This window comes from Rissa tridactyla, chromosome 1 (genome assembly GCF_028500815.1).
Source record: "Rissa tridactyla isolate bRisTri1 chromosome 1, bRisTri1.patW.cur.20221130, whole genome shotgun sequence".
Classification (NCBI taxonomy): domain Eukaryota; kingdom Metazoa; phylum Chordata; class Aves; order Charadriiformes; family Laridae; genus Rissa; species Rissa tridactyla.
This window is the reverse complement of record NC_071466.1, coordinates 186,984,995-186,997,644: the sequence shown is the minus strand read 5'-3', so window position 1 is coordinate 186,997,644 and position 12,650 is coordinate 186,984,995. Positions and strand designations below refer to the sequence as shown.

At 44.2% G+C, this 12,650-nt stretch overlaps 1 protein-coding gene across 3 annotated transcripts in view; it reads right to left on the bottom strand.

Annotated features, from left to right (window-relative positions):
• Positions 1 to 10,130, bottom strand: part of GXYLT1 (glucoside xylosyltransferase 1) — a 31,838-nt gene extending 21,708 nt beyond the window's left edge. Inside the window, exons 1-2 of one of the 3 annotated variants that reach the window (XM_054184647.1) lie at positions 9,832 to 10,130; positions 1,105 to 1,197 (exon numbers count right to left, since the gene is read on the bottom strand). In XM_054184647.1, the coding sequence (XP_054040622.1) occupies positions 1,105 to 1,197; positions 9,832 to 10,040 (302 nt within the window). In that variant the 5' untranslated portion in view covers positions 10,041 to 10,130. Of the gene's footprint in view, positions 1 to 1,104; positions 1,198 to 4,828; positions 5,030 to 9,831 lie in introns of those variants that run through there. The other 2 variants (XM_054184665.1, XM_054184656.1) reach the window with 2 other exon arrangements.
• Positions 10,131 to 12,650: the final 2,520 nt, after the last annotated feature.

Genomic DNA, 12,650 nt, shown 5'->3' with positions numbered 1-12,650 from the left:
AAAAGTGAATTGAGTCCATTCAGACAGCTAGATCTGCCAAAGGGAAAGTCAGATGAATCCCCGTGCCAGAAGAGGATGACACATCAGCTACCAGGAGCAGGGAGAAAGATGCAGCAGTCTCAAATTACAGATTTGGTTCACTAACAGACTAAGAATCAATCTAAGCCATCTCTTCAAGTAACTCCTTGGCAACTGATGAGCTTAAAAGGCACTGACAGCAAAAAAGCAGAGGGGAATATGGGACAGATCAAAAATCTTTCCCGCAATCATAATTTCCAAAAATATATGAAGTGTATTGTGAAGCTAAACTTTATTTTTTTTCCTTTGCTTCCCTAGAAATATTCAAGTTTCAGATTAAGAGATGACCATATCAGAGGATGATCAGTAAAATTTTAAATATAAGAAAAATTAAATTACAACCTTAGTTATATACTGAAGAGAACTATGTAGGTTAGAGAACGTATCTGGCAAGTAGCCTAAGGCTACTTCCATTTCTTTTCAAGCTACTTCCATAATCAGACAGCCTAAAGCAGCTGAACTACCACATCAAAACATTTAAACTTATTGTTAAAGATGCGACTTCAAGGACACAGTCTATGCTTTAATGTACTGTATTTTAAAGCACATTCTAAACACTGTTTCAGTGCTTTTGGATGAAGTATCCACCTCAAATTCTATAAAACATGTAACGAATAAAAAAAAAATTCAAGCTTAACTACTAAGCATATCTGCCAGTTTTTATTACAAGTTGCATCGTAGGCATTACTGTGCAGCGAGTTTTATTTATCAAAAATAATTAATTAATGAGTAACTTTTCAGACTATATTCATTTAAACTTTATACCAATGTTAGCAAGTCTCTATTTAATGAAGCAATGTAACTGAAAAAACTCTACACTTTGTAACAACATGTGAGTCTACAATTTTAAAATCATCATAGAATAGGAGAAAGCCCAGCTAAAGGCAACCATAATATAAGCAGGTGAAATGCATGTGAAGTAATCAAAATATTTTGCTTTTTCACCTTGCTAAATAGCAAAAAATACTCATCAGCTACACCTGTCTGCAATCAAATAATAAAGTACTGTTTAATAATAGATCCTACCTAAAAGCAGCTTCCCAAAAGCAGTTCATTCCACAAACATCAGAGGGCAGCATCCAATAGGAATTCCAGAAAGATACAGACAAATTCTTACACCTAACAGGATAAGACAAAAATAGCCTATATAAATGTTACTGATTTTATGGCAAAGTTAAATGGATTACACTTTCTAACTCAAACATAACTTGAATAGTTAATTACCTGGCAGAACACTGGGTATATAATGGAACTTGGATAATACAAAAGAGAAGGTACTAGGTGCTAACCAGCAGGATTCTTTATAAAGAAGAATGGTCCCCACCCTTGAGCCTTTCCTCTCCATATATTTTCAGACTGAGAAAAACAGAGGGGCTGGGATTTTTGAGGATCATTCTATGTTCTTGGCTTAATGTAAGTCCATAGGTAATAAAGTGAATGGCAACACTTATTGCTGGGAAGAACTCCATCTTTGCAATGCCTTTGTCTACTTGAAGCAGAGGAACGATTAGAACATTTCGCTTTCAAAGTTACATTGTCCATTTAAACACCATCCCTATTCATCCACCTGCAAGGCTGATTTTTAACAAAAAACAGGGCTTTTCAGCACCAGCAAATTCCATTGTTTCATAACAAAAGGTTAATGCAATACAGAAATAACCACCACATCTGGCAAGTTTTCCTTCTCCATGCTAATGACAAGACTAATAATTTATTGACTTGTGCTACACTAACAACTAAAAAAACAGGTTCTACTAGTCCACCACTACATTTTATGCAACAGTAATATAGGAAATACTTAAGAAGTGCAACAGAAGTATATTTTCAAAGGTTCTGGTAAGGAAATCAACATCAAGACTTAAAATCTTAAATCAGCAAATAGAATATTGCAAAGCAAGGGGTAAACTCTTGAGTGACTTCCTATGTTCCCTCTTCCTGCCCTGGTGATGCAATGTGAATAGTATTTATCCTCCTTTGAAAGTTGGTATCTGTGAATGAAAGACGTGCAAAAAGAAAAGCCACACAAAAGCTTGACGATGAAAAGGTATTTAAGGACTACAGCTCAGAACTCTACTTGAAGTTGGCTTTGCAAGTTTGAAATTAATCAGCATCATTTTGGTAGGGTTATCGGATATCTGGAAAGGCCAACGTTTTGCAAATCCCAGATTTAATAGATTAAATGGCAACCTGTAAAATTTCTTCTTTTTTCAACATTTGAGAAAAGTGACCTGACAAACACACCTTGTTTTCACAAAGCCTCATTAAGTGTTGGTCGGGTGGAGCAGTTCTTTGGTAAAGATTGCAGGAAATCCTCGTATCCTGTAGATACGTGTGTTTGCAAGAATTAGTCAAGTAATTCTGTCTCATGACTTAGGAATGGTTTCCACAAATAAATATTCAGGTACAAAAAAAAAGGATAATATAGATTGTGACTGGGATATCTGCACTCCTCTGGGGGAACTAAATGCCATAAAACCACAAGTTCTCTCTGCCAGATTCTTTCTTACATTAGCCTTTGTGGCTTTTGAAGTTTCTAAGACCTTGCGCTTATCTGAAGAACAATCTTTACAATATCCACTGTGTACGTTTTTGAAGTAACTGACTTCCATTACTTTTAGGATAAATTAATAAGCTATCTCTCCAAAACAGTTTTCTGGTTTGGAATATTATTATCTCATTATTATTATTATTACAGGGGATTCCTCTTCCAGCTGTCAAGAGCTGTGTTTCTCTTAGCTGCCTTGAGCTACTATCCCATCCAGACTACCAAGGCAAAAGGCAAGCTTGAATTCATGCCTAAGTAATCTCTCTGACACATTAGCCTTTCCAACATCCCATTTAGCATGATGACAAGGTTGTCAGCCACAGATTTGATTCATAAATTTCATGTCTGAAACAAAAATGTTACTAGGATACATACATATGTAATTTACCTAGTATTAGACTAAGACTTTTTTCTTGCCAAAAGAAGTCTCTCTCAACTGACCATATGCCACCATATATCCATAAAGCTTTTGCATACAAAGGCTTAAGAGACTGAAATCATTGGACATTATTTGTTTCTTATTATTCAAAATTACATCATTCAAAATGCCACTCATTAAGATACTTTCTTTTTTTACTTGAAATAAAACTTGAGAAAAGCTTAGACTACAACTAAGTGCCACAAGTGCTTTACAAAGCTAGGGAGATGCACTGTATCTGTTCATCAAACAGGCATAGTCATTATTACCTGAGTGAGGTTACTAGTCAGACAGGAATAGTCACCTTCAGCATTAGGGAGAGGTATTTTGCTCACAACTATTACAGGTTATGTGATTAAAGGCCAGTCTCCATAAATAGAAAGCAGAAAATAATGTCAGGTGAAGGAAACACAGCAGCAATCTAACCCAGGGACATGGAGCACCCTGACCCAGCCCCAATGCAGAACAGCTGTCTGCTCATGGGCCAGGCAGAAGATCCACCAGATGAGACAACAGGAGAGGTTCTCCAGATCACCTTACTGACTGACTACAGGGGCTACTGCCTGCAGGGGCGTGGGGCTCACTGTGGGATCAAGGCGGACTGGTGAGGAATGAGAATGTGAAAACGGAGACATGATAAGAGGGTCCAGTCACATGTAAATAGATTACCAGTCAGTATGACTGGCCATGTTGTGTGCCAGATCACCAATCTCCTTATTAAACTCAGTTTCTATTTTCCTGAGTGAAGGGGGACTCCATTCTGTGTGCAAATGTATGCACAGAGGTCCAAGTGCCAGCAAATGAAAAGGTGGCCACAGATCATAGAGGCCCATGAGCCTGCAGTGCCAGAAACCGGAGATATGTGTGTGCACACACTGTGTGGGTGTGCACATTATCACTAGCAAGAATCAAGCCAGACTAGCTTGCAAGCAGAGCAAGTCACTTGGGAGCCAGGTATCAGAGAGGCCATAAGGCTGGGACAAACTCTGCAGAGACCAGAGGGTCTGAACTACTGAAAGAACCTCCCTCTTAACCTAGCCACAAGAGACTAGGGTCTGCGGGACGGCTGCTGGAGGGGCCAGAAGGTCAAAGCCAGCCACCAGAGATGCCCTGGGGTTTGAGGTTTGGCTAATGTTAAGTCCATAGGTCTGGACGTGCTAGCCAAAAGACCCATTTGCATGAGGCAATCCCGTGGCCAGCTGCCACACAGGCTGGAAGGATGCAAGGCTGGAAGGATCCATCTGTGCACGTGTGTGCATGTCTAAGATGGTCTGAGTACCAGCAACTGAAGTGGGGCTGCAAGCCTTGTGGGCTTGCAGGCCCAGGCCAGCAACAGGGGAGACCAGAGGATCAGGAGCCATGGATAGACTAAGCGTCTAAGGCCAGTTACTGAAAGGATCCACGCTGTATACTTCCATATATTTTTCACTAGAAGTCTTTCACCAGCCAGACAAGGGAACAGGATCAGGCCGCTCGTCTTGTCTGTGGTTGTGCAAGCGCTGTTTGCTCTGTGGCCAGCCACATACATATGCACTGTGGGCACGTGTGTCCATTGGGAATAAATGCTTAGCTTTGCTACTGGCTGGACACCCAGGGACATGGAGCTGCAGCAGCCTCCATAACACTACCGGGTTGGAAAACTACTAACACCAACCACTGTCAAAAATAAAAAAAACCAAAGAAATAGAAAGTTTTAAAAATCATAGAGACGAGCATTCTCAAAGGTCTGTTTGCCAGTTCAAGGTATCTCTCCCTTAGGCAACCAGCCATTTAATAATTACATTTACCAGGTAATTTAGCTTCAACGCAACTGGATAGTAAAAACTTTAGTCTTGCAGACACAGCAAAAGTGCCTATATTGTGACCTGAAAAGAAGAATTATTTTCAGAATTAAAGGACAATTTTAAATTTGTGTGCAAAATACATAGCAATGTACAAGTCACATTCACAAAGACTGAGGCCCTGTGCTCAGGCAAGTCAAGTTTTAACAATAAGGAATCCCCCAACAATCAGTTGTAAAAAAAAAAAAAAAAAGAAAAGTCCTTTTGTTAAGTGCACTGGTGGACTTACTGTTAATGGAGATCATAGCTTTCAAGTTCAAGTACACTTTTCAGTCCACATGGCATCTTTTATACTACTGTAACTTCACAGGAAATTCAGCAGAATGTCCAAATGGTGAGGGTTGCAGTCAACTAGCTTGAGGCTCGGCTATTGCCTTCCTGTCAGTACTGCACTGACAACCTAAGTCTAACCAACTGCAAGAATCAACTAACAGAGCCAGACTAGTCTCTCTCCTACAGCACAACCCACAACATGTGGCAAAACAGGAAGGATGCACTCTTCAGTTCCTTCCTGCTCCTAATCACAGGAGTAAAAATTTAGGAAGATAAAAAGATGCTCAGTTAAACTCCCAAATGCACTGAGAATTTCTGGTTCTTCTGAATAGCTTTTCCTGAACACTCGCAGCAGTATCACAAATTTGTTATGATGTGTTTTGTCAGAGAAGCAATGGCTTTATTAGATAGGAGACAGCAGATGTAATGTTAAACATCTGACATGGGACAAGCATTTTAACTGTAAAAAATCTTCATGTTTCATTAATTTATATTTCCATGTAAAATAACATTTGCTAGTCAACTTAACTGCTTGACAAAATCAGCGTATTTATTTTTAAATGAAGTTTCAACTTCAAATTGTTCAATATTGCATCCTTTAAAAAGTTTTACTCATGTTTTGAAATGTGCAAACAGTTTCTAGACCAATTATTTAAGGCATGAGAGTAGCCGAGAAGCATTCTTGTGAAACTGCTGATTAAGTTCTGACACAGACAGAAACAGCTGTGTACAGTGCAAGGAAAGAATGAACTACCTATTACAACAACCCTCCTCTGCCATCTAAGCTTTAGGGTGTACTTCCTACACTTTTCCATGCACTATAAATCCACTGAACTCTCTCCCTTTGCCAGGATAGTTCAAGAGCAAGAGACAGATATCAGTCAGATACCAGTGTCACATATAACAAAACAGTATGGCTGGCTGCATGAAAATGCTAAACTACAACATAATGGAAAAATGCTTAGTTTTAATAGGGTCAAATTCATTGGCCTCAATGAATTCACAGAACTGAGGACAGACTGATTCATGCTCTACTTCTCAAACTTGTTATTAGGACAGCACTTTTTTGGACCTGAATAGAAAGATGAACACTATCTGCATTATCGTTAAAACTTGACTTGCCTGATATCTGCCACTATAATTGAAGTGGCAATATTGAGAAAATTAACTGAAGATTCACTTCTCATACGCACAGTCTGCTAATTAACTGGTCTGAAAGCATGTGGAGAAAGACTGACTTGAAAGGCTACCCCCCAGACAGTAGATTATAGTACTATTAAATGACATACACACAGCAAATATGCATTTATTCACTCTGGGTTTTTTTACATTTTTTCACAGCCTTCTTACTCATCCATAAATCATACTAGCAAAGGAGAAAAGATTGACTATATATACTGGCTTTTGACTGATTTTGTATCTTCTGGAAGTAGACATGTCAATATTTTCTTTTTTTCAAGTTCAGATCTATTGTTCATTTAGCAGTGACAGTACTGACTATTCATTACTACCTGCCTCTGGAATGAATAATCAGGAGGACAATTTACCTTCAACGTTAATCTTTCTTCACAGCTAGAACTCAACCTTAAGATTTAGCTAATAAATTCTTGAAATGTTTTTCAGCTATTTATATCAAGTTTCAAGATGCAAGCCTTTAGTTTCTAGTCACCTTGTTCCTCAGGCTACTGTAGCCTTTGAAACAAACAACTCCTTAGCAAAGTGATTACCCAACAAGCTGCCCTAAATTATTATGTTTATTGGAGGATCTTGCCTCAACCTGTAATTCTAGTTTCAATATGGTACTTCCTTTTTAATTAAAGATTTTCTATTTAAAAGCATCATCACTATTGCAAAATTCCTCCAGGTGTGGTATACTTAAGCTTTATCCAAAGCTTGCAGTTTTCACATTCATATGCTTCTGAAAACTACCAAAAATCTCCAACTTCCCCCCTTCCCTCCCCCCATCGCACAAGTATGATTGAGCTCTGTCTGCCCTTATATCATATACTAAACTAGATTATCCAGGCAAGGAAAAAGCTTCTTGGCTAAAGAGAAGAGGAAATCACTGCTGAGTGCGTAAATGCCTTCAGATGGCAGCTACATTTGCTTTGCCAAACTGTATTTTAAAGCTACCCATGAAAACAGCTGAAGCAAACCATTACTGAAAGTTACTATCAATGCATACGAAATGTTAAACTTCAAAAAGGATTAGAAGGTTATCTGAACACAGTTTACTCTATAAGGTTATGAACGCTGTAGGATACTACATGATCACAAGATAGATAGAAGCAGGCATAAAACAGCCATGTGGCTGTCATGCTCAGTCTCCACTAAAGAAACAGCTGAAGCATAAAAACTGGAAAACACCAATACACTCACCAAGATGTATGTATCAATTACACAAAATAATGCAACACGATTTAATACTTGAGAATAATTGAAACATACATCTAAAGGAACATTCAGTGGGGCATTTCTTAACTGCCAGCTTTTTTCCCTAAACAAAAGCCTTTTAGGGACTGTTCTAAGGGACTGACACACATGATTTTTGCATATGTTCTTTGCGCAAACAGCATATAAAACTTTAGTAATTTACAAGAGGATGACATTCATCCTGAGCCTCCAATTTGACAGTAGTTTATAGGTAAAGAAGTGCCACACAAGTGTCAACGGACACGGATTTTGCAAGGAGATATGCTCCCATGAAACTGTATGCACATGAATTATTTGCAGCAGTTAAGACCTTTGGAAAAATAACTTTCTCAGTTTGTAAAGCTTTTCCACATTGCAACACAGGGCAGATTTATATCCCATTTCACCTCAGTGCAGCAAGCAAGAAGCCTCTTGCACCTTGTTGGGGTTCTCCCCCACCAGTTGATTTTAAAACTACACTTTAGTACAAACACTAAAAAAGAAAAAAATACAGCTTTTAAAATAAACTTGGTTCTTCTTTTGCTAACCAGGAGCATGATGCACCTGAAAGTAATTTCAATGTTCACTAATACAAATTATTTACATTATCATCTTTTACTCAACTAAAGTTTTCTTCATATAAAGTGCATATTGTCTTTAATAAAGAAGTATCATACATAATTTTTTTCCTCACATTTCTACTTAAAACTGATATATTAAACCAATGAAATCTTACATAAAACTGTTAAAGTTAACTTTTATTCCAGTTACCATGTTCTTTAGAACTAGGTTTCAACTTCTCATGAGTTTTTAATCATGAACTAGGAGTGAAAAACAAGCATCCTCACATTTTTTCAAGTCCTAATCTGTATTAATCCGAACTAAAGCAAAAGCATGAGAAAAAACATTCTCTGAAGTAGTTACACCAGTCAAAAACTGGGTTTCACATTTCAGCTGACTCCGCCCCTAGCAACTCAGAATGCTGTTTCATGATGTTTTAAGATGATTAAGTCAGAGCTTGTCATCGTGCCATCCTCCATAACTCCTTTGCACAAGCACCAACACTTTTGTAATTACACGATGAGGCAATTCGGAGTGCTGAGCTGGCCCAAAACCGAGGTAGTTTTTAGGCAGGTCATCGTGCGAGATCAACTTACTTGTGTGATCAGAGGAGCACAGGCAGTGTAAGGTGGGGGGGTGCCAGAGCGTGTGCAGCACTGGGAAGGAGGGATAGTCACTAAACATCAAACTTACGTTGCTTTAAACTGCTGTGGAATCTAAGCCGAGTTGGAGGTTGGCTGGCCCTGAAAGGCCTGGTCCTAATTTCTCCTCCTGCTTTAGTAACAGATTTCTTGTCACTACTTTTTTTCCTGACATTAGAGTTCTGGTAAACACAGGTGAACGGGACCATGAAACTAATCTAGAGGAAAACTAGCATTTTTTCATCCCATAATATCACTCACCACTTGGCCAATTAAAAGCTTCTGCTGACAGGAGGCAGGCAACATAAATATGCAGCCAATGCAGAGTGCGAGCTGCTCAGATTTACACCACTTTTAACTGCAGACCTAAACTCGCAGTTCCCTGTGAGAAGACTGTCTTTACCAAAGTATCCCATAATAAGCATTTTGGCTTGAATAAAGTTAGATTTGATAACCATAAAGTTACGGAGTTTCAGAACCGAGTAACACCCTGAAAGTTCCTTAGCCTGAAAGAAGTAAACGCGCCCTCCTCGCTTCATCTACCCGGGTTGCAATTAAGAAGCAGCCTGGCTGATTTTGGGACGGGACGCCCGTACCACGGAGCCCCGCTCCCCAGGCAGCAGCCCGGTCCCCCCCCCGCCACGTCCCGACACCGCCCCAGCCTGCGGGCAGCGCAGCCTCTCCCGCGGCGGGGACCGGCTCCGGCCACCGGCTGCCCCGCAACACCCACTTTTTCTAAAGTTTCCTTTGTTTGTTTTTAAGGCTTTTTCAACCTCTGTTCCCCAGCAACCGGCCCGCGGGAGTGAGCGCGCCGCGACACCGCCGCTCCCCCCGACCCCCAAAACCGCCTTCCCACCGGCCGCCTCGCCCCCGCCCCGGCACCCACCATCCGGGGGCGACCGCGGCCGCCGCGGGGGGCGAGGGCGGGCTCCGGGCCCCGCTCCGCCCGCGGGAGAGCGGCCAGCGCGCTCCCGGCCCTCCCCGCAGGAATGCGAGGTGGGGGGAACCACCGCCCGCCTCCCCCCGCCTTGAGGCCCTGCCCCGGCCCCCGCGGCCTCGTACCTGCCGGCCCCCGCCTCGCCTCGGCCCGCGCTCCTAGCGCCCGCCCGGCCGCCGCCTGCCTGCTGCCGGGCGCCGGGATCTGGGGCCTGCCGCTCCCGGCCGCCGCCGGGCTGCTGCTCCAGGGAGAGGGCCAGCTGGCTGAAGCCGTAGAGCAGCGAGCAGAGGCCGCAGCCCAAGCACAGCAGCGCCACCCGCGCGAACCGCCGCATCCTCCCGCCCTGGCCCCGGCAGCGGCGCCAGGCGGCGGCCGGGGCCCAACCGGCAGCGCGAGCACTAACGGACGGGGCGGCGGCGGCGGCGGCAGCAGCGCGAGCCCCGGCATGCGAGGGGCGGGGTCGGGCGGGGGGGGCGGGGCGAGCCCTGAGGCGGGCCGGGGGAGGCAGGTGCCGGCGGCGGGGCGGGCCTCAGGGGCGGGGAGACAGCGGCGGGGCGGCTACAAATCGCCCTTTCAGTGCCCGGAACGTGAAAAAATGTTGGAAATTCTCCTTTCACGGCTGCAAATAGGCCGGGGGAGGCCGGCCGGCCGGCCGGGCAGCCAGCCAGCCCGGGGGACGGTAGGCAGGGAGCCTGGGGGACGCCGGCTGGGGCTGGTCCCGGTCCCGGTCCCAGTTCCCCGGGGAGGTGTGACAGTGTGCTCCACCACCAACCTGACCTTCATCTCATAGCCTGGCCCAAGCGATGACTGCCCGTGGTGGTCACAATGGGTACATCTGGTCGTGATGGCTCCATCCGGGCCTCAATGTGGTTTCAGGGAGACCAATAAGGACACAATAGAATCATAGAATCATAGAATTGCTGAGGTTGGAAGGGACCTTTAAGATCATCGAGTCCAACCTTTAACCTACCCTGACAAAAGCCACTTCTAAACTATGTCCCTAAGTGCCCCATCTACCCTTTTTTTAAACACCTCCAGGGATGGTGAATCCACCACCTCCCTGGGCAGCCTATTCCAATGTTTAATAACCCTTTCAGTGAAAAAATGTTTCCTAATATCCAATCTAAACCTCCCCTGACGTAACTTGAACCTGTTTCCTCTCGTCCTATCACTTGTCACCAGGGAGAAGAGGTCAGCCCCCATCTCTCTACAACCTCCTTTCAGGTAGTTGTAGAGGGTGATAAGGTCTCCCCTCAGCCTCCTCTTCTCCAGGCTAAACAACCCCAGCTCCCTCAGTCGTTCTTCATAAGGTTCGTCCTCCAGACCCCTCACCAGCTTTGTAGCCCTTCTCTGGACATGCTCCAACACCTCAATGTCCCTCTTGTAGCGAGGGGCCCAAAACTGAACGCAGTACTCGAGGTGGGGCCTCACCAGTGCCAAGTACAGGGGGATGATCAATTCCCTAGTCCGGCTCACCACACTGTTCCTGATACAGGCTAGGATGCTGTTGGCCTTCTTGGCCACCTGGGCACACTGCTGGCTCATATTCAGCCGGCTGTCAACCAACACCCCCAGGTCCTTTTCTGCCGGGCTGCTTTTGAGCCACTCTGCCCCAATCCTGTAGCCCCAATAGCCAAGGGCTACCTTGAGCAATGCACCCGCCTCACCACAGTGCCGTGGTTGATATGCAAATCTGACTACAGGTCAGTCATCTGATCCCCATAAATACTGAACAGCACAAGAGCCCTACGAGCTCTCCTGCATGGCAGCGGGCTGCTGGCCAGGATCTCCCTTTGAGCAGGGACGCCTGCTGAAAGTTACCTCTCGAGATTCAGAGATTCCTCGCCACAACGGATCCTCAGTAAGTGACATGATAAGCCAGTGCAAACCTCATGAAGTTCAACTAGGCCAAGTGCACCAGGGTCACGGCAATCCCAAGCACAAATAGAGGCTGGGCGGAGAATGGATTGAGAGCAGCTCCAAGGAAAAGGACTTGGGTGTGTTAGGGGGTGAGAAGCTCAACATGAGCTGGCAATGCGCACTTGCAGCCCAGAAAGCCAACCATATCCTGTGCTGCATCTAAAGAAGCATGGACAGCAGGTCAAGGGACATGATTCTGCCCCTCTACTCTGCTCTTGTGAGACCCCGCCTGGAGTAGTGCGTCCAGTTTTGGAGTCCTCAGCATAAGAAGGACAGGGACCTGCTGGAGTGGGTCCAGAGGAAGGCCAAAAAAATGATCAGAGGGATGGGACACCTCTCCTATGAAGACGGGCTAAGAGAGTTGGGGTTGTTCAGCCTGGTGAAGGGTAGGCTCTAGGAAGACCTAATAGCAGGCTTCCAGTATCTGAAAGGGGCCTTCAAGAAAGCTGGAGAGGGACTTTTCACAAGGGCATGTAGTGATAGGACAAGGGGTAATGGCTTCAAACTAGTAGAGGGGAGATTTAGATTGAATATCAGGAAGAAGTTCTTTACTCTGAGGGTGGTGAGGCACTGGAACAGGTTGCCCAGAGAAGTTGTGGATGCCCCATCCCTGGAAGTGTTCAAGGCCAGGCTGGATGGGGCTTTGAGCAGCCTGGTCGAGTGGGAGGTGTCCCTGCCCATGGCAGAGGGGTCAGAACTAGATGATCTTTAAGGTCTCTTCCACCCTAAACTATTCTATGATTCTATAAATGACCAAATCTGGGACTAGGATTAGACCCATCCAAACCTAGACTCCTCTCTGAGAAGTTTAGAAAGCAAGGGCGTCCTTTCTGAACCTCTTGACTCAATGGGAGGTTCTCCCTGACAGCTCTGACCCTGTCATCTATGCAGTAATTAACCAAGTGTGCCTTGCCATTGAATCTTGTTAAAACACTGTCACATTTACTATCACATTTACTATCAAACTTTGTTAAATCCCTGTTTTATATCAATAAATGTATCGCCGCTTCTCTCTATGAGTGAA